At 43.4% G+C, this 21,988-nt stretch overlaps 1 protein-coding gene across 3 annotated transcripts in view; it reads left to right on the forward strand.

Moving 5' to 3' along the window:
• Nucleotides 1-1,144: 1,144 nt before the first annotated feature.
• Nucleotides 1,145-21,988, forward strand: part of SYT9 (synaptotagmin 9) — a 72,105-nt gene continuing 51,261 nt past the window's right edge. For 2 of the 3 annotated variants that reach the window (XM_064715686.1, XM_064715687.1), the window contains exon 1: nt 1,146-1,400. In XM_064715686.1, the coding sequence (XP_064571756.1) occupies nt 1,253-1,400 (148 nt within the window). In that variant the 5' untranslated portion in view covers nt 1,146-1,252. Of the gene's footprint in view, nt 1,401-21,988 lie in introns of all 3 variants that reach the window. The other variant, XR_010440652.1, reaches the window with a different exon arrangement.

Below are 21,988 nucleotides of genomic sequence, written 5' to 3' on the forward strand. Positions count from 1 at the left end.
CTGGTTTATACAATCATGTTTTACAGATATAATTTTTGTATTAAAAAGGGTGGGGAGGTGGAGGAGGGAATGCCTTTCAGACATAAGCACTGTTGCCAAAGCACTAGGAGTCAAGTTATATTAGTAAACAACTTTTCTTATTAATACCCTCTCCTTTCCCAAAATGCATCTCATTTCGATGATATTCATTTTCTTTAAGAAGAAAAAAAGCGTCTACTAGAAGATGATGCTATTTCTAGAACCGTTATCAGCAGTCTTTAAACAGGAGGCTGAACATCCACACCAGTCTGAACTTCCCGAGCTTACCGTGGCCTTTGATATTTGCCTGAAGTATTATAAAAGGGAGAGAGAGAGAAAAAAAGGAATGAAGTTAAATGGAGCAGCCAGTTTCTCAGCTTTTCCCCTCATGACACCCACCAGCCTCCCAGCCTACAAACCCAGAAAGCGAAGCAGCACCTTACGGATCTCCTACTTGTCAGGATAAACATGCCTAATGGCAGACATCTCCTCAGCCCCCTCCTCCTCCGCCAAGGCTCTCCTGCCCTCCCCTCCGGCTCTGCCTGGCTCTCAGGTGCCTCAGCTTTCTCAGCCGTGCTTTAACTCTTATTAACCCGTCCGTACGAATCCGCGGAACGAAGATCGCCGCTCCGCCCGGGCTAAGAGCATCTCTAACACTTTCCCCTGCCGGCTGCGAGAGCGCGCGTTCCGGATAGCGAGGCGTTCGCTCGCACTCCGCCGGCTCCGGAGCGGGAGCGGGCACCGAGCCGCAAGGGCGCCCGGCCCGGGACGAGCGGGCGGAGAGGGCCGGGCCTGCCCGCCATGGGGAGGCGGGGGACGGGGCGCTGTCCGTCAGGACCCGCGCTCCGCCAGCCCCGGCGCCGCCTCTGAAGTTTCCCCCGAGCAGCGTGCGCGCTGGGGGCCCGGGCCGGTCCTGCCCCCGGGGCGGAGAGGGGCGCGGCGGCCCCCGCCCGCTCCCCCGGCGGCAGCGCTGCGCCAGCGCGGCTGGGCGGCCGCGGCGCCGGCGCTCCCCGCCCTCGCGTTCAACTGGTGGGACCCCCGTGCGCCCCCGGCCGCGGCACCGCGGGGAGCGGCGGGCGGCCCGGCCCGGCCCGGCCCGGCTCGGCCCGGCGGGGCGGGCGCCGCCGGCTGAGGAGGATGCGGGCGGCGGCGCGGCGGCCGCAGGCGGGCGGCGGGCAGCGGCGCGGCGCCTGACCGCAGGGCTCCGCTCCGCTCCCGAGGATGCTGCGGGGCGATGCCCGGCGACAGGGAGGACGAGATCTGCCAGAAAGCGCTGCAGCTGCTGGCCGAGCTGTGCTCCGTCGGGGCGGTGGAGAACGAGAACTGCCGCGATTTCATCTACTACCTGCGGGACAGAGCCCGGCCCCGCCTCAGCGACTCAGGTACGGCCGCCGCCCTCGGGGGCGCGGGCACCGGCGGCCTCCCTCCGGCCTCGGCTGCGGGAGGAGGGCGAGCTCCCCCGAGCATCCCCGGGCTGCCGGAGCCGCGGGGAGAGGCCTGCCGGCGCAGGGAAGGAAGGAGGTGGCGGGGAGGATGCTCCGGGGCCGCGGGTTTGCCGGGCGGGTTTGCCAGGGGAGGACGCCGGTGCCCGGTGCGGGCTCGGTGCCGCCGGGCTGGGTTTTAGCCCGAGCCCCAGCCCGCGGCGGGTGCGGCAGCGCGGGGGGCGGGCGCGCAACTTCGCGCCCGGAGCGGGTCGGAGCCGCCCTGGCCGGCGCCGCCGGGGCTCTGCTGCAGTGCCGGCGGGCCGGGGCTGCCCCGCCGTTCCCCCGCCGCTCCCCCGGCCCTCCCGCAGCTCGGGGTGAAGCGGCCGGGCGCCTCGCAGCTCGGTCTGACTGGAACGCGGCTCAGCGCAACTCGCCGGTTCCGTGTGTCGCAAGCTAACAAGAGTGTTCCTCGCGTTCCTGTGGCAGACGTGGGGCTGGCTGCGGGTCCCACAGGATGCGCGCTGGGTTGGTTTGTGTGTGTTTGTCAGGGTTATGGCTTCCACATCGTGGCATAACAGCCTTACTTAAAAACTTTAACTTAAGGAAGCTTTCTCATAAGGAGGCTGAGCTCCAGCTGGACAAAAGCAGAAAAGATTGAGGATTTGTCTCTGGATGCCAGGGAAGGGCAAATTGCGTTTATTATATTTATTTTTACATCATCAAGTTGAGGTTGCTAAGTATGGGGAGAAATTTAGTGAGTTAAGAGAGAAGTTGATAAACGTTTGCACTACTGGGAAGCCTTGCTGTTAGATCAGCAAGTCATCACAGCACAGTCATCCTTGCTTCATTATTCTCTGAAATAAATCAGTCCATTTAGCACAGGGCAGTCTAATGGCACTCTTTTCTGTAATTCAGTATTCCGAAGTAACACTCAGAGTGCAACTTCCTGACAAATCCTTGGATATGCTGGAGGCCTGGAGAAAACAAGTAAAACTAAATAAAAAAATACTCAAGGGAGGAAAAAGATGTGCTGTCACAACAAATGAATGAGGAATTTTCCATCATTCAGTTTGCTTGTATCCAAAGCTATTTGCAGCCATTCTGGCTTTTCACTACTTAAAATATTCAAATTGGAGTGATTCATGCAATGTTTGATAGGGTTTCTTTAAAAGTAGACAAACTTAATTGTTTGGTTCATATAGGCAGATTTAATTACTTTGTTCATATAAGCAGTAATTTTAGGACAGACACCTGTGATTTTCTGTAATTTTCATTTACTAAAGGATCAGTCATGTATTTGTGTATCAGGTCATGATTCCAAAGCCATCTGCTTAAATCAGTGCTCGCTTTGGATACAAAACTACTTGAAATGCATATGGAGACTTTAACCCCCACCACTTGATAATAGCTTTTCAGATTTCTTTCAGAAGCTACCTGGTTCTTTTTCTTTTCTTTTTTTTTTTTTTTTCATCAGCCTCAGGCAAAAAGAATACCTGGCATCTGTTTGGGAGTGATTTTAAAACACGGCGTGCTCAGTAAAAATTTTTCACCTCTACCTAATGATGATTAAAAAAAAAAAAAAAAAAAAGAAAGGAAAAAAAAAAAAAGAAAAAATGTGTTTATTTCTACCTGTTTTGCTTGAACTGTTATTACACAACAGCCTTCCGGTGTTGTTGTGAACCTGCTCGATTACACAGAGCAGCAGTCCCTAACCTTTGCCAGCCAATGTGCAACAACACTGAGCAATTACGCTGCAGGCAGCATCTTCCCATTGGCCTCCATCTGAACGTTTTTATTTTTTGCAGCTGCAGCCGGTCTCAGAGGGTCTGGCAGGCAACATGTAACCCATAAACCCTGACTTGGGAAATGGATCTGTGAGGTGGCCGCGTCGGGGATTTGTTAATTTACCTAATCTCCTATTTCTTTGATTAAAATGTTTCTTACCCCAGTATGGCTGTGCACGTGGTTTGTTTAGCTGGGCTGTAAGAAGGGAGTGCACATGACTTCCAAAATGTAGCAACACGACTCGCAGTGAAAGGGAATAATAATATAAATAACACTGACCAGAGCCGGCTTGCTGTCTGTAGTGAGTTTCATTGACTTAACAACGGCAAAACGGCCTTTAAAAAGGGCTGGCAGCTGATCCATTCCCTTTCCAGCCACTAGAGGCCTGAACAGGGATGTGGAGAAAAGTGGTGCTGAAGGACAGCGTCTCCTTAGCAGAACTGGGTGAAGGATGGAGCTGTCCTTGCTCCAGCTCCCACCCTGAGCTGTGAAGGGGATGTGCTTGAGTAACTGGCTCTTAGGCCGCCCACAACAGCAGTCTGAAAAGATCTACAGCATCAGAGTGGAGAAAAGTGCATGACTGTGGGGAACTGGGCAAAAGATGAAGCTGTCCTTGCTCAGAGTGGAGAAGGAGAGGAGAACTGGCATGATTGTGGAGAACTGGGTGAAGGATGGAGCTGTCCTTGCTCCAGCTCCCACCCTGAGCTGTGAAGGGGATGTGCTTGAGTAACTGGCTCTTAGGCCGCCCACAACAGCAATCTGAAAAGATCTACAGCATCAGAGTGGAGAAAAGTGCATGACTGTGGGGAACTGGGCAAAGTGCATGATTGTGGGGAACTGGCATGATTGTGGAGAACTGGGCAAAAGTGCATGATTGTGGAGAACTGGCATGATTGTGGAGAACTGGGCAAAAGTGCATGATTGTGGGGAACTGGCATGACTGTGGAGAACTGGCATGATTGTGGAGAACTGGGCAAAAGTGCATGATTGTGGAGAACTGGCATGATTGTGGAGAACTGGGCAAAAGATGATGTTGTCCTTGCTCAGAGTGGAGAAGGAGTGAAGAAAAGTGCATGATTGTGGAGAACTGGGTGAAAGATGGAACTGTCCTTGCTCCAGCTCCCAACCCTGAGCTGTGAAGGGGATGTGCTTGAGTAACTGGCTCTTAGGCCGCCCAGAAGAGCAATCTGAAAAGATCTACAGCATCAGAGTGGAGAAAAGTGCATGACTGTGGGGAACTCGGCAAAGTGCATGATTGTGGGGAACTGGCATGATTGTGGAGAACTGGGCAAAAGATGCAGCTGTCCTTGCTCAGAGTGGAGAAGGAGAGGAGAACTGGCATGATTGTGGAGAACTGGGCAAAATATGAAGGATGGAGCTTCCTTGGATGGGTGAAGGATGGAGCTGTGAAGGGGATGTGCTTGAGTAACTGGCTCTTAGGCCGCCCACAACAGCAATCTGAAAAGATCTACAGCATCAGAGTGGAGAAAAGTGCATGATTGTGGGGAACTGGGCAAAAGTGCATGATTGTGGGGAACTGGCATGATTGTGGAGAACTGGGCAAAAGTGCATGATTGTGGGGAACTGGGCAAAAGTGCATGATTGTGGAGAACTGGCATGATTGTGGAGAACTGGGCAAAAGATGCAGCTGTCCTTGCTCAGAGTGGAGAAGGAGAGGAGAACTGGCATGATTGTGGAGAACTGGGCAAAAGATGAAGGATGGAGCTTCCTTGGATGGGTGAAGGATGGATCTGTGAAGGGGATGTGCTTGAGTAACTGGCTCTTAGGCCGCCCACAACAGCAATCTGAAAAGATCTACAGCATCAGAGTGGAGAAAAGTGCATGATTGTGGAGAACTGGGCAAAAGTGCATGATTGTGGAGAACTGGCATGATTGTGGAGAACTGGGCAAAGTGCATGATTGTGGAGAACTGGCATGGTTGTGGAGAACTGGCATGATTGTGGAGACCTGGGCAAAAGATGCAGCTGTCCTTGCTCAGAGTGGAGAAGGAGTGGAGAAAAGTGCATGATTGTGGGGAACTGGGCAAAAGTGCATGATTGTGGAGAACTGGGCAAAAGATGAAGCTGTCCTTGCTCAGAGTGGAGAAGGAGAGGAGAACTGGCATGATTGTGGAGAACTGGCATGATTGTGGAGAACTGGGCAAAAGTGCATGATTGTGGGGAACTGGCATGATTGTGGAGAACTGGGCAAAAGATGAAGCTGTCCTTGCTCAGAGTGGAGAAGGAGAGGAGAAAAGTGCATGATTGTGGAGAACTGGGTGAAGGATGGAGTTGTCCTTGCTCCAGCTCCCAACCCCGAGCTGTGAAGGGGATGTGCTTGAGTAACTGGCTCTTAGGCCGCCCACAACAGCAATCTGAAAAGATCTACAGCATCAGAGTGGAGAAAAGTGCATGACTGTGGGGAACTGGGCAAAAGTGCATGATTGTGGGGAACTGGCATGATTGTGGAGAACTGGGCAAAAGTGCATGATTGTGGGGAACTGGCATGATTGTGGGGAACTGGGCAAAAGTGCATGATTGTGGAGAACTGGCAAGATTGTGGAGACCTGGGCAAAAGATGCAGCTGTCCTTGCTCAGAGTGGAGAAGGAGAGGAGAACTGGCATGATTGTGGAGAACTGGGCAAAAGTGCATGATTGTGGAGAACTGGCATGATTGTGGAGAGCTGGGCAAAAGATGAAGCTGTCCTTGCTCAGAGTGGAGAAGGAGAGGAGAAAAGTGCATGATTGTGGAGAACTGGGCGAAGGATGGAGCTGTCCTTGCTCCAGCTCCCAACCCCGAGCTGTGAAGGGGATGTGCTTGAGTAACTGGCTCTTAGGCCACCCACAACAGCAATCCGAAAAGATCTACAGCATCAAAGTGGAGAAAAGTGCATGACTGTGGGGAACTGGCATGATTGTGGAGAACTGGGCAAAAGATGCAGCTTTCCCTTGCTCCAGCTCCCTGCACCTGTGAAGGTGATGTGCCAGAGTCAAACTGAGTAACTGGCTCTTAGGCCACCCAAAACAGCAATCTAAAAAGATCTGCAGCATCAGAGTGGAGAAGAGTGCATGATTAAGTGGCTGATGAGGTACATGACCAGGTGTTGTGCAGGAATTAGAGCATGGGGATGTGCTTTGAAAAGTGTTTCTGAACTGAAGTAGGCACTTGCCTGGATCTGTGGTGGGTACAGAGAGTTCTGCAGCACCCTTGGCTGAAGCCATTCATGGATGTTGGCTCTGGCCCCTGTCAGGACACGCTGGAAAATCCCAGCCCTAGGTGGGGAAGGAGGGAGCTGAGGGGCTGCTGAGGCTGGTGCCAGCATCTGTGCCCAAGCTCAGCCTCCTGGTGCCCCTCAGCCCCAGCACGGAGCAGCCAGATCCCTGGAGATCCTCTCCTGATATCTGATGCCCTTGGCTGTGTGCGTGCCTGTGGTGTGTGCCGCATCTTTAATTTTCAGTTCTCCAGGGTATTTCAGTGTTTTTCCCCTGTGTTGGGGAGTGCTGCACGTGCTTCGGGCACGAGTTTAAGGGTTAATGAGATCTGGGTTTAACAGGCTGGTCCACTGGATTTCAAGGGTGACACGAGTGAGTCAGATTTTAAAGCTTTTCAGAAAACTAAAAATGCAAATTAGGCATTTAGTGAAAAATCTTCAATTAGTTCAATAAGAGTTATATGTCAGAGCAACCTTGAAAATCCCCAAAAGGCACCCTTAAGCATTTAGATACCTTAATAAGCTGACTCGTTTTCTGTTCCATTGTAAAATGTCAATAATATTTCTGTATCACTGAAGGGCTTTGTGAGGGGGAATTGCAAAGTCTGAACACATCAGGTATGTAATACATTCATAAGGGAGAGTCAGATGGACCTCTCAGAGAGATTCAAGTAAAAACAATGTTTATCATATGGGCATTTGAAAACAATCACTCAAGATCACGCAATATCACCCCATGATACATGATAAAGCAAATATTGTGGAGGAGGAATGAGCAGAAGAATTTCTTGAATGTGTCAAAAAAGAGAAATCCAGTAAACCAAAAAAAACAACAGCAAAATCGTGAAAGCAGAAAATCTTGATAGAGAGACTGACCATTAAAAGGAGATTAAGGACAAAAAAGCTGTTTATGAAATAAAGGTTCTAACAAAATTTACTAATCATAGTGAATTTTTCATTAATTTTGTAGTGGAAAAATTATATAAATATAAATAAAAAGTAAAGTTTTCTGTTGCTTTGGGTTGCACATTTTGAGGATGAGCCATCAAGGTCTTATAATACTCTTAATTACATTCTTTAAAATTGACTAATAGATGCTAAAACAGAATACATGAAGAACATTGTGGGCATAGTGATGGCATAAAGTGCTTTACAGGTCATAAGTATGAGATAATTATTTCACAGTGATAGAAAGCCAGATTTAAGTACTTGAAGGAGGTGAAGATAGTTGACAGTCAAGAAATTAAAAAATCTGTGAGTGGAAATGGGATGGATATTGAAGAAAAAAATGTATGAGAAACTGCAGTTATTGTCTTGCAATAGAATTTAAGCATTTTATGAATCAGTACTTTACTTTTTCATGTCTGCTTTCAGCTTCAGGACAGAGAAAAGCACAAAGAAAAGAAAGGCAAAGAGGCTTTAGCGTGGCCTCCCATCCCTCTGGTGGGATGTGAGAGCCCAGGTTTTCTGTGGAGGGCTGTTCCAGTAGGCTGCTCATTGCCTAGAAAGTTAACACTTGCAATTAAATTGTACCTCAGAAAGTTTCCCTTTAATTCAGAACTGACTTGAAAAACAAAACCTGTCTTCAGTAAGTAGTTTGGTTCCTTGAAAAGGTGTTTTAAAATTTTTATACCTTAAATTGCTTCCTGATTTATTCCCACCTCACTCCCCAAATTTTCCAGGAGCATAACAAGCTGTGGAGTTTCATCAGGATGTTAAATACATCTCGATTCATCTAGATAAATTTAAAAAGCATTTGCAAGTTTTAAAGACATGAAAAACATTTGAGTGGGTGAAATAACTTCCAGTGTGTTTTTTCATTTTATTTTCCTCACTGTGAGCTGTTGCTCTCCATATTTTTAAATTTTCTTTTCCTGATAGTATTCAATGTACCCTGCTAGTGCAAGACTTTGTAGGATAGAGGACAAGTGTAAATCATATTTCCTCTTTTGAGGTGAAATGAATGAGCAAATGTGAGGCCCAAGTTCCTTTAGGTTTTGAGAACCAAAGTGCTTTTTCAAGAGTTGAAAAAAATACAGTGATGTCATGTATTTAAGACTAAAAGTAGGTATTCATTTTCTCTTTTGAAAAGTCAAGAACAAGTTTGAAGAAGGTAAAAACAATTACTTCCTGTTGCTTGAATTCTAAAATGCTCTGCTAGTTTAATTCCCTCTAAACAAAGAGGCTCTCAGAGATTTTTCTGTCGTACTGGAGGAGTTTAATGTTGTTTTTCTCCTTGGAAATCTGTTTTAAACAGATAACTAAATTTTGAAACAAATTGTAGAAAAGAGCAAATCATGTTCACAGCAAAGGGACTACCTGTGCACTTAATAATGACTTGAAACTATAATTAAGATAAATCAATTTAAATAAAAGTAAAGATTTTAATTTATTATAACCACATGTAACATTTTCCTGGAATGCATTTTTGCTCTTTTGCAGCTAACCTAAAGAATTATAGGTGTTAAGTTATGACTTACTCCTCAGAACCAGAGAAAAGGACAACTACAAAGATTTTCCTCATGATAAAACTGAGCTTTGATCAGGCTGGAACACAGTCATGTTAAATACTCTTCAGATATGAAAGAGCCCTGCTCCGCTGAGATCAGTTTCTATTTTCCAGACATGCAGAGCAGCTGCACTTTGCCTTGAGCAGCCAAAAATGAGATTTTCTGTGACCAAACCTCACTCCCCTGCTGTCCCACGGCTGCCCCTGCACACTGTGGGGAGCAGAAATGGTTCAAGCCTATGAGAAAAAGGCCAGGGGAAGGTGGTTCCCAGCCCTTCTTGGCCTCTGCATCCAGATTCACCACAGGCGTGGAAAGTGGCAGCTTCCATTCCCATTTTGGTTTTAGTCCTCCCTTATGTGGGAATTTCACCAAATGTTTGTTGTTTATGGTCTGCCTCATACCCTGGAACTACAACAATGTGTAACGCTGTGTTAAGTAGACTCATGCCAACTACACCTCTTTGTATTTAACAGAAAAAAATGTGTTTACTGAAATATGACATATATATAAAAGTTTTTACTCAAATACGACACATATATAAATATAATACTTATTTCCTGAAGTCGTTGCAAGTCCATTTGTAAAGACATGCTGCAAGTTAGAATAACATGCTAACTGAATCAGGAATCAGTTATCTCTGCAGCCACACAGTTCATGCAAGTGTCCAGTGAACAATAAGGAAAACAGGTTATTTTCAACTGGGAATAACAAAAATATCTGTCATTGAAAACGGCCTGAAGAGTAATGACCTTGGAAAATTAGGATGCCTAGACTGAATACAGTCTGCCTTATACCTGAATTCTTGTCCTAAGTGCCAGTTTTGCTGATGAAGAGCAGTAGGTTAATTAAGGCCTTATACATACAGACTGGTTTTGCCACTAAATCTTGATCACTGCATTTGTCACACCTCCTATTTCAATGGGGTTTGCACATTTCTCCTAGATGGGGGGAGAGGGAAAATAATTTTCTAATTATGCTTTCCTTATGCTTACCCAAAATCTTTGTACAGGCCACAGTTTACATTTGTCACCAGAAGCTCTGACTGCTTAAGCAGAGGTGTTGCTGTAAGAGATTTATGGGTTATTAATCCTAAAACCCCCATGAACCTGTGCTACAATAATGACATTTTTAGGGTTTTACTATGGTAGAATACTGAATTGTTAGGTATTTTTGTGATCCACACATTTAGTGCCCCAAGTACAAATGATCAGCCACATGTTGCCCCAGATAGCTTTCTGGAAAATTCCTTTCCAAACTAATTTGTGTGAGTTTAATTACACTGACAATTCAGAGACCTAGAAATGTAAGTCCAAAATTATTGCTGTCATAACAGCAGATCTGCTTAAACTCAGTCTCGAGGCTGTGCAGCTCTGTACCAGCTTTGATGTGCAATATGTAGAGGCTGAGCACAAACTGCAATTTACGTATTTTTGTTTAAAACCACATTTCTAGGGTTTAGCTCTTCCCCCACTGAAAATAATGATCATTGTTGATGTAGTGCAAAGCTGTACTTAAGAACATTGCACTGTGCATTTTTTTGCTGTATTTTGTCATTCATTTAAGCTCTTCTGTGGCTTTATTTGGACCAGAGAGATAAAGAGAGATTATTTTGACCTAAAGCTTTATGTCTCTTTCATATTGCTAACAAAATTTTAGTCCAAGGGATAAAAATTTAGAATAATTAATTACAGATGCTGTCAGTTGCAACTGCAGTTTTTAAAGTTCATCATTTTACAAGATCAATCTTTTCTGCATGCTTTGTAGTGTTGTTAAGTAGGGAGTACACGATCCACTAATTTGGAGAGTACAGAAATAAAGTGTTGTGCATAACAGGTGGTGGTTTGCACATTTCTTACATTTGCTGTTGTGGTCACGCTGGGTATTGTGTGGCTTAAGCTGCTCAAGACGTTCAGCTGCCTCTCTGTTTTTGGATTTAGGCATTCATTAGCCCAGTGAGATCAGCTTGGCTTCCTTTGGCAGGCACGTGCACCGCAGGATTTGATCCTGTGCATCTCCCAAGGTTAGCTGGAATTCACAAATGCAGCAGATGCAGTCAAAACTGGCATGTGTGTGTATGTTTAAGCCAATTTACGGGTGATATGTGTCTACCAAAGCTAAAGGTTGGAACAGGCCATAATTCTGTCAGAAAAAGCTTCCAGATTATTGCTGTAAATCCACCATGCTGACAAAAAAAATGTCAGGCACAAATGATTTTGGAGTTAAAACTTTCAAAGGGCTTTTTCAAAAACCTTCCAGATTTCTTTTTAAAATAAGAATAATGAGGATTTGAAATAGGATAATTCCTGCCAGGATATTTTCTCACTTTCTTTTTGTTCCTGTTGAGTTTCACATGCACACAAGAAAGTCTTGCTGACTTCCCTTGGATATAAATTCCTTCAGTTCATTACATGTTCATCAGGGAGTTGTTTGGAATATCCTTATTCTATCTCACAGTCTGTGAAACTCCCTAAATATTTCCTTTCCAGCTGTGATGGACCTTTCCTGTGTGTATACAAAACACTTAATATTTATCTCTGAAAATTTCTTCTGGTAAACCAATCTTCATCACTCCCATCCAGGTTACTTTGTGCCTGGTTTCTCCATCCCTTTTTGAAATTATATGTGTATATACACCAATGTTCCATGTGTTTGCCCCTTGGGGTGTTCCCACTCTTTTTCTCAAGCAGCATCTCATTTTATTTACAGCCCTGTTTTTAATCTCTTTAATTGATCTCTGTTTTAGTTGTCTGACTTCAGCAAAATAGTTTGTTTTTCTTCTCACATTTAGTAAAATTTCAGAATGCAGTGAGAGCTTCAGTAGCTGTGCAATCAGTACATAAAGTTTGACCCATCTTACACACCTCTTGTTTCATTGGGCATCTGTCTGTATATACAATTCCTTTACAGCTCTTTTTTAAAACTTTCTGCTTCTTTTGTTGTTTGCAGGAGGTTCATGGCTATGGAGTTCATGGTTTCACCAGTACCCATTAAGACATTCCAAAAGCTGTTTCTCACATCTATCCAATTTTACAAATAATTGCAACTTGTAATTCTGTACAAATTATCCCACTATTACAGAAAGGAATGTACAATGCAAATTAGGAAATGATCAATGAGACCAGCAGTCTTATGATCTTCTGTTTGCATTTGTAGCAGATGTTTTACCCATTTAAAAGAGGAGTTTATCTTTTTTTCCCCCTGGAGAAGTGAAATGGATAAGATTGATGCCGAGTTATTCCATCTCTTTTTGGGAAGCCTACCCTGAACAGGCTGATCTCAAGTGTTCATTATGCTAAGTTCTCTCTGCACAGCAGAAAGTAAAAGAGAGTTTCCTGAGCCTGGCTGCAGGGAAATGCAGCAGGGATTGAGTTGTTCTTGCTGAGTGCTCTCCTATTCCCCCTAGTAGGGCTGATGTAAAATATGTGTAGCAGTGGCATTACCTGCTGTAAAGAGATTTTAGGTCCATTAGCAACTAAATACAAGAGAAAACAGAGCTGGTATTGCTTCAAAAATATATAAAACTCTAAAGAGCAAATTCTCTTATCAGTACAATTCTGGGGGTTTTTTTAAGCTATACCAATTTACTCAGGGTAATACAAGATACAAATCTTAATCAGTTGCTCAAATTTTGTTTTCTTTTGTGATTGTGCTCTCTCCTGCAGTAGATCATGCATCAAGAAAGGGTACTATTTCTCCAGATGCCACTAAGGCATGATAACAAAACTCTAATGTAAACCTTTCTTCCTTTTTGTTTTCATTTTAAGCTGACAAACATTAAAGATGACTAATGAGTTAAAAAAAAAAAAAAAGCAGAGGTGAAAAATTAGGCTTAGCAGGTAAACAGAAGTTGAGGGGCTGTCCCAGTTTTGTCCATTAGTTTGGGGTTTTTTCCAAGTTCAGGGATGTTTCACAAAGGTGCAGCAGGCACAGGATTGGTGCCTGTTACCTGTTCTGCTCAGGAGATGGAACTGAGGAGCAGAAGAGGCATCCAGGCCTCTGAGGAGAGAGATAAAACTCATATTCCTAAGGGAACAAAGAGCACCAAGCAGACTTGCTGTCACCTGGAAATTAGTTAGCAGAGTTGAAGTCTGGGGTTCTGGGGACCTGCCTGGGGGGACATAGTGGACAAGAAAGGCTGTGTTATACCTCTGTTGTAAGAATTTCTATTTCTGTTTTATATTACACTAGAACTTGCCTTTTTTTTGAGCTGATTTTTGAAGCCTTTTGAGCTTCTTTGTGGAGTTTGATGTAGGAAAAAAAATACATAAAGCAGATCTGTCCAAATTCTTTGTCTGTCTTGGGGTCCTCTCACAGGTTTGTTTGTTGGCTGGTGGGTTTTTTGTGGGTTCAGTAGCTTTCTAAGCCAGCCTGAGAAATCAGGATTTGCTGCTGACATTTGAGCTGTGGCTAATGAGGAAAGAGAAGGCTTGGCCATTTTGGCTTCCCCTATTTTGGAAAAGCTGTCACCTTGACTCTTCCCTGTGCAGCAGCATCACTGTTCCTGCCAGCTTTTCTGAGCTGCAGAAGGTGTAACATTTTTATATCTGCTCTCATTCTCAAGTTAATGTCTTGTTCCTGCCTACCTTATTCGTTCTGTACCTGTCTCTTGTTCTGTTGTCATTGTGTTATAAAGAGCAAATTGACTAGTCAAGATGATTTCTTTCCTGCTGCTGCTAGGAGCCAGTGATGATAAAATGGCTAAAAGCAGTTCCCAAAATAGCAGTGCACAGGTATAGGTTTGCCAGAGAGATTGGATGGTGATTACTCTATAGGTCCTTCTGTAGTGTTACAAGTCAGACCCAGCACTGTGAACAAAAACTGCTCTTTCTTCTTTTGATGGATTTTTCTTCCTTTTTTTTCTCATTTTCTTGGGAGCTGGAAACCAGAGCAGACCTTAATTGCAACAGGACCGGCAGCATCTTCAGCCACTTCAACTTTTCTTTCCTTCCCAGATTAGGGGGAAGCAGTTTTTCACCCTCAGGAACATCCAAAATTCAGTCTCGGGATTCACTTCTTATCCTAAAGGCTCGGCGCACTGAGAGATGAAGCAGTAATTTTGTTATAATGGAAAGCTTGGGATCTAACATTTTTTGGTCATTTGGCAGTTTTACCTCCCTTTTTTCTGCACCTCTCTCTCTGTGGAAGATTTACAGTGGTAGTTGTTGCCATGGCACTAAGCAGGACGAGGTGTCTACTCCAGCCTCAAAACTGAATGTTTACGGCCCTATCGTGAAAAATCATCCCTGCTGACAACTCGGGGTTGTTTACTCAGAATTAACACACCACTCCTCTTCTTCAGAGGCTCTTCAGGTCATTCCCTGTGTGTCAAGACAAATGTGAGCTTCAGCGGTGCTGGAAAAGCCTCAGAATGAGCTCTGTCCTTCCAGTCCCTCGTTAGCTGTTCAAATGAACAACCGCTTCACGCCCTGCCGAGCAGCTGATTGGCCTTGGAGGGAAGAAGCATCTGAAGCAGTATTAATGTTTCATTCAAAATCATGAGAGCCAGGGAGGAGGGGAATTAGGGAATTCAAAACCCCAAATCAGGACTGCCTTTTATTTCACCAGGTCTTATTCTCTTGAGCAGCATCCCAAATTTTCTCCCACTCTGGATTTCCTCTCAGGTTGATCTTGCTGCCTTTGTGGGGTGTTTTTGCCAAGGGTAAATTTAACAGCTCTCTTCCTTTTGCCTTTCTTTCTCCATTGTTTGCTTCTTTTCCCCAGCCCTGTTGACAGTATCTGCTGTGACATATGCTGTACAGGAGATGGAGAGACAAGGAAACTGTGCAGTCCCTCCATCCTCTTCTCTTTTCCTTTCTCAAGTCTTCACTGCTGCATCAAGGCCAGTGAAAATCCCTTTTTATTTTCTCACCAAGCACAGCAGATGAGAAAGCTGAAAAATTAGTGCCTTAAAATGCTATCTCAAAGATATGTGAGCAAACTGGATGTGATAAAGCAATCAGTAAAGGAGGGTAGTGGGTTGCATGACAGCAGGAACAGCCAGCTGCATCTGGGAAATATGTAAGTCCTTCATCTGGGAAATATGTAAGTCCTTGGACTCCAGCAGTATAAAACTTCCCAAGCTGTAAAAGAAGAGCAATTCTTTCTCTTTTGTGGCAGTCCCAGTGGTTTGAAACATAGTTGGCAACTAATAATTGCAAGGATAGATTCATTGACGTTAAAGGAAACATCACCTCACAGTGGGTATTCACATAAGATCTTGGATTCCTTGTACGTAGTATAGCACGTGCTGGGGTTCTTAAATTTGCAGATGTTGCTAATAAATAAAAATAGTTTTATTAAGACAGGAAAAGAAAACACACATTAGATACAGAAGTGTTGCATAACCAGCCTTGATGAGCAGGGAAGCTCCCCTCCTGCAGCATTCAAGAAGTACTGTTCCCAGTAAATGACAGCAAATAGACCCTAGGTCATCCTGAGATAAATATTAATACCACTGTTTTTTTTCACAAACTCAAATGTTGCTTATTCTCTTACCTGTTAGCCTCTGGAAAAAAAAAAAAAAAAAAAAAAAAGGGGGGGGGAAAAAGCAACTTTTGACAGAGTATTTCCTGACTCAGCAGTTGGATGGAGGGAGCGATGCTGACGCACTTGGTTCAAGGTAATGGAAGGACTTCACCCCAGCTGAGGAGAGCTGTGAACACACAAAACAGCCCAGGAGGTGCCTGCCTGTAAAGCCTGCTAATCAAGTATTACTCACCAATCTGTTAATACAAATGTGTTTGACTCAGGGATGTTTTTTAGAGACAGGAGTCATGCTTTAGTTGGCTGCCATAGATTACTAGCTGGAGACTGTGAAAACTAATACTCAGTGTTTTTTTTGAATTGTGCACTTGAGATGTGATCTTGTAGAAATCTCTCAGTGCTGGTTTTCCCTACCCTTTCAGCTGCTTTTTCAGTAGTGATATGCAGTAAAAATTCCATCTAATGCCCTGTCTGTAATCAGCAGAGAAAGCAGGGCATGTCTCAAGTGTGATGTCAGTAAAGCGTTGAGCAGAAAACGGCCAAAAAAGCAGCCAAGAGAAAACTGTGGGCCCAAGGATTTAGGTGGAAAGTAGCCAGCCTGAATATGGCTCACTCTATTTTCATAGCAAACACGAAATAAGAGCCTGGGCTTTGCTGGGGCCTCTCAGCACTTTACTCTTATAAATAATAAACAGAATACATTTTCCTTCTGTGTGGGTTAGCAAATAGAAATGTGCCTCTGTTATCAGCAAGGAAGCCATAATTGAGAGGCAGTGATTTTGTGGAATACACATTCAAATGGGACTAAATAAAAGCATGAGGAGGATTTCAAAACTTCTATTTCAGTGCTGGGTTTCATCTGTTCAGCTATGGAATTTATTTATGATAACCTTTTTGTAAATTTGGATTTACATTCTCAGACTCAAATCATGCCTCTTGCTCCAGCCTGTATCTGACACCACAACAGCTCTAACAGGGTAACTTTAGGTAATCTTTTGCATATTCCAGCATTTTGCTGTTTACTGCCCCATTTTCAGCATAATTTCAGAGTTTTGAGTGTTTGCTTTCATGGCCCGGCTTGGATTACAAATGCACATCTTGGTGTGACACCATTTGAGACTGAAACTGAAAGGAATATGGTCATGGTAATCCTGTTCACATTATTGCAGCAGAAATGCAGAATAAAACATATTTTTTCTTGGAGAGAGACATGTTTCTAACATGCCCCATTTCCAGTTTGGGTCCCCTTCCCATTTGGAATTAAAGAGTGTCTTTTTACTGGCTCTGTTTACTTGTTCTTAAGGATATCTATTTGTTTATTCATTTCAGGATGCCTCAATGTATGTTGTGCTCATGTTTAGGAAACATACAGAATTAATTACCCACCCCTTACATGAAAGTGCTCCAGAGGAATTACAGTGGGTAACTCTTCTCAACAACCCACTAACAGCAAACTTCCACAAGTCTGGAGGTTTGGAACATGCAGTTCTTGGAAGTGCTTGGTCCTTTTCCCTTCTTTTTTGTCAGTTTTTTTCTTAATGAATGTAATGTCATGCCTACAAGTGAAAAGTTTCCTATTTTCTTAACATTCGCATTTAGTCAAAAAATTATTCCTTTTTTTTTTCTTGCAATCATCTGAGTCAACCCAATGATGGGAATTGTGTTGATTTTAAGGACATGGGATCACAAGGACTTCTTGAGAGAAGGATGTGTACAAGCACCTGAGTCTAAAGGAAATATTTACAGTACTGTTCCTGTAATTCAGTTTTAGGTATTGTTTCCCCTAATATAATCAAGATGAGTGATGTTCTTTTCTTCTTTCAACCTCATTTCTTCATTTATTTTGAGGGGCCATGTAGAACCAGAACAAGAAGTAGATATTGGTGGGTGCCTTATCTACCTGTGTTGGCTGACAAAGAAAAAAGTACCAAGTTCCCAAAGCTATCCTAAAATCATTCCGCTGAAGTGGCTGAAAAGTTAGCAAATCCCATCAGTGTATTCCGGCTAGGAAGAAAAGTGGGGTGTATCTCTGGAGAAATGAGAATCCCCATTGCTATTTTTAGAGACCAGAAGTTGAAGACACTGTGGCTATAAATTTACCGTCCATTGTGTTTGTTTTTCCCTTACAAGCAGCAGAACTTTTTAAGTTCTTGGAAGGCAAGGAAAACCCCAGATTTGAGAGCAATCCAGCTGAGAAAGTCTTGGAGGAGGAGAGAAGACATGAAAGCTCAAGTGTTTCCACTTCTCTTAAGCATCCCACAGCAGTGGTGTCGTGGTTTTTAGGAACAAGGGGCTGACACCAACATCTCCTTCACACTCCTTGTAATTCTGGCAGGGAGATGAGGAGAGCAGGGGTTCTCCCCTTGGAACAGGCCCAAGGAAGAGCAGTCTGCAGGAAGGAGGTTTCAGGGCTGGTGATCCCTTCCCTACATCCCATTTGTTTGTGTGCATCCACCTGGAGAGCCTGGTGCGTGCATCATGTGAGAAGGGTACCACTGATTGTAATTGAACTCATCTTAAAAATCTGTGCCATACCCTGTGATTATAATTTCTCTCTCTGGTAAGGTTGTTTATCTTCTCTTTCTTGTTTATTGCTTGAGTGAAGCTAGCACATTTGAAATTCTGTTTTAGAAGTAGGATACTGTGCAACTGGTGGTATTTCACTGCAGAATAACCCCCAGAGGGATTTGTAATCCCCTGGTACTACCATCCAGTAGTGAGCCAAATTGAATAATGAGCTCGGTGCTATGAATTCAGCCTCATGCTCAGCCTCATTCTGCATTGCTTAGCATTGCTTAGAAATTAATTAATTATTACTCTGTATTTATGCTGTCAATGACATCCAGAGGCTGGCCTAAACACTCTGGAGCAATATATGTACATGCAGATATTTTTATGTACATGGAGATATTTTGTTCTTCCTCTATAAATATGTGCTGTTGGCTGTCTTTTAAAGGAGCTGTTACTGCATCTTCCCCACAGCCAGACAGTACATGCTGGACATTGCACAATGACACATAGTTTGCTATTAATGTTTACAGGATTTGGAATGTTGTAATTGATTTTGGCACTGAAAGTGCAGTCTGGTAAATTGCTTGTCACCCTTGTTTCATCCCCAGTCTCGTTGAGAATCTCATATGCAATTAACCATAATTGCTATACTGTATTTATTCTGAGGCACACAGCACATTGCTGGTTTGATGTTTGCTTCTCAAAAATGGTGAGTTAATTGCTTACAAAAACACAACTCAAAATAAGGGGACCTTTGTGGTAAGGGACTTTTCTTCAGAGTAGAAAATTACAGAGACTTAGCTACCATCCACGTTCCAAACTCACAGCCCTCCTATACTTGAAATCTCCCTGACTTCAGGGACAGGAGCTTGTGCATAAAGGCAGGACAAGTCCATCTCCATCACCAAACTGTGGGACACAGCAAGAGGAGCTGGATTCTCTGCACACCAGGACCAAAGTTAACGAGTTCTTGTGCTGTCTGTAAGACAGAGCAATTCCTTCTGCATGTGGAACTGGAGTTCTTTAAAGCAATGTATTTGCTCCACATCCTCGAGGTCACAAGGTAGAAGCAGCACTGAATGGCTCACATGAATTCCTCTGCCAGTTTATCCTGGCAATATTTGCTATTTAAGCAGCCAAGGCTCCAGAATTAGCATGGACTGTCTAGAAACCTCAATAAAATGAAGAGCTTTGCCAAGAAACAGTCTAGGGCAGCAAAAAAAAAAAAAAAAAAAAAAAAAAAAAAAAGGGAAGCCGTTCTCACAGATCAACAACAGGAATCTGCAAAATTTTCCTTCCCAGGACTGAAGAGCTGCGTTGTCTCCTGCTCTCATCCAGAGGCTGGATGCTGGAGGACGGGTCTGGTTCTCAGCTTTAGGATGAGGGCACCTGCTCTTTTCATGTGGTAGTGGATTGGTTGGAAATTTCTAATCAGAAATTTCATTGCTATCCTTGCCAAAGCAGAGGATACTCTTCAATTCTTCATGTTAAGAAACTAGCTGTTCTAATTTTTTCTGGAGAAAATAATTTCAGGAGGCAAGATACAGATCCAACTTAATTAAAGAAAATGTAAATCCAGTCTAATGCATTTTATAGTAGGGAGTATAGATTCTGCTTGCTGCAAGCACAAAATATCTCCAAGAGTCTGGATTTGACAAATAGTGGCAATAATTGTACATGTAAAACATTAAAAATATCTTTTATCAGAATGCTGGATGAAAAAGGAATTTTTTTTCAACTCTTGCAAATTGAAAAAAAGCAAGCCTAAATACCATGAACTGATTTCCAGGATATTCAAACTAGTTTAGATCTTACTTTTCATCCTGTTAATTATTTTGCTATTCTCCATTCAATTAATTATCAGATTAAGGTTCTTATGTAATATGTAAAATGGTCTTTTGATTGTAAAAGATTATAAAAGAAGTGCTGCAGTTTGCTTCAGAAGAAAGCACAGCAAGATTGAAATCTGCAGAATTCCAACTTGAAAGAGGCTGTTAACTTTGACAGCAATTGCATGTAGCAACACAGTTGCATATTCCACAAGAAAATGGGGTGTATCACTTGGGGCATGGAAGACAACTACAAATCTTAACTGCAGGAATCATTAAAGATTGTACATAAATACCATTCCTTGGATTTTTTGCTTAGATCTTCCAGAATTGCTACACTTATCAAAACCTCTATTTCTTAGTTTTTATTACCGATGTTGATTATAACTGATTTGGAGCTTTGTAGTTTGCACAGGAATGATATGAACCAAAGGCCAACAAGATGATTAGAGAGATGGAGCATCTCTCCTACAAGTTAAAACTGAGAAAATTGGGGTTTTTCAGCCCAGAAAAGAGAAGGTGACCTAAATGTGGCCTTCCAGTACCTGAAGGGAGCCCACAAGAAAGAGGGAGAGGGACTTTTCACAAGGGCCTGTGGTGACAGGACAAAGGGAAATGTCTCCACACTGAATGACTGTGGGTTTACATTAGATATTAGGAAAAATTTCTTTGCTGTGAGGGTGGTGAGGACCAGAGAAGTTGTGGGTGACTCATCCCTGGAATTGTCCCAGGCCAGGTTGGATGGAGCTCTGAGCAACCTGGTCTGTTGGAAAGTGTCCCTGCCCTTGGCAGATGGCTTGGAAGTAGATGGTTTTTAAGGTCTCTTCCAAACCCAAACCATTCTATTCATGATATTTCAGTCTTCATGATTCAGTGATATCAGTGATTCATGGTATTTCAGTCTTCCTAGAATCTAGTCTGGAAAAAAAGAGAAATCCTTCTGCTTTACAACCTAAGAAATGATTCTCAGCATGAGGTTTTTTTACTCTGCAGGGTTGGTGACGTGGCTTTTCAGCTGCCTGTATCACCTTCCTTCTCCAAAATCTGTTCATCCTCTCAGTCCTTCACGTGTTGGCCGTGTGCCTGCTGAAAGCAGGTGCATTTGGAGAAATGGCAGCTTTCTCAGGACTCAGTTATTTAATTAACTCCTTTTTAACCGGATTTTTTATTTGGAAAAGCTGTCCCAGCTGTCTGGCGGTCAATACCTTGCTTGTGGGCTGAGCAGTGCTTGTCAGGCTCCCTGCCTCCCTTCTCTTCAGTTGCATCACGCTTCTCTAGAAGCAACTGGAAAGCTGCTAGACTCACAGTGAGGAGTGAGAAGATCCAGGTTCCATTTTTAACTTTTCAGCCTCTTTTCCAGAGGCTCACCTTGAGAGCTGTGCTGTGTCGTGGGTTTCCATTCCGTGTCTTGGTTTGCCTGTTTCTAAAAAGATGTTTAAGTAACTTGGACAATTATAAATGGAAAAGCTGCTTAGTGATTAACAGTTTAATCACTGAGATAATTTAACAGCTTTGTTCTATGGCCTACTTGGTATTGTGAATAGAAAAACAAACAATTCTTCAAATATCCACTAGGGTTTCTGAACACATTTCTGTGCTGTTTGCATTCCATTAACATTCTACTGAAACAGATTTATTCACAGTGGTTTTAACTGTGTCTGTCCAGACACATTCTTATGCATTCTCACAGCTTTCATGAGTAAATCTTGATTAAAAAAAAATAATTACCCTATCAACAACAGCAGATTCATTGATTATTTAAATAAGGACAGAAGGCTATCACTTATGTCCCAGATAAATAGCAGAGGTCACTAAACTTAAACAAAGACTGAAAAAAAATAGCTTGCAAATTGCTCTTTAAAACATTATAAATTACATCTTTCTGATGAGAAATCTGAATTTTCATATCTTTTCCTATTAGTATGATATTTGAAAGCACCGGAGAAAAATATTTTTAATGGACCTTCCTGTCATAATCCTGGAGGTCAATATTGTAAATTGATGGACATTAATGAAGTAACTGTGCATCAGAGAGGTGGTCTGGAGACTTGGACAAGAAAGTGTCAACTCCTCTTAATCACTCCTGAAGAGTAATTAAATGAGTCCTTAAATTGGGCTCTCGTAGGTGCTTTAGATGGTTTACCTTTGTAATTCTGAGCTCACTGATGACTGATGACATCTTCATTGAATCAGCATAGAATATTTAAGGGTGGAAAA

Source organism: Zonotrichia leucophrys, chromosome 5 (genome assembly GCF_028769735.1).
Source record: "Zonotrichia leucophrys gambelii isolate GWCS_2022_RI chromosome 5, RI_Zleu_2.0, whole genome shotgun sequence".
Lineage (NCBI taxonomy): Eukaryota > Metazoa > Chordata > Aves > Passeriformes > Passerellidae > Zonotrichia > Zonotrichia leucophrys.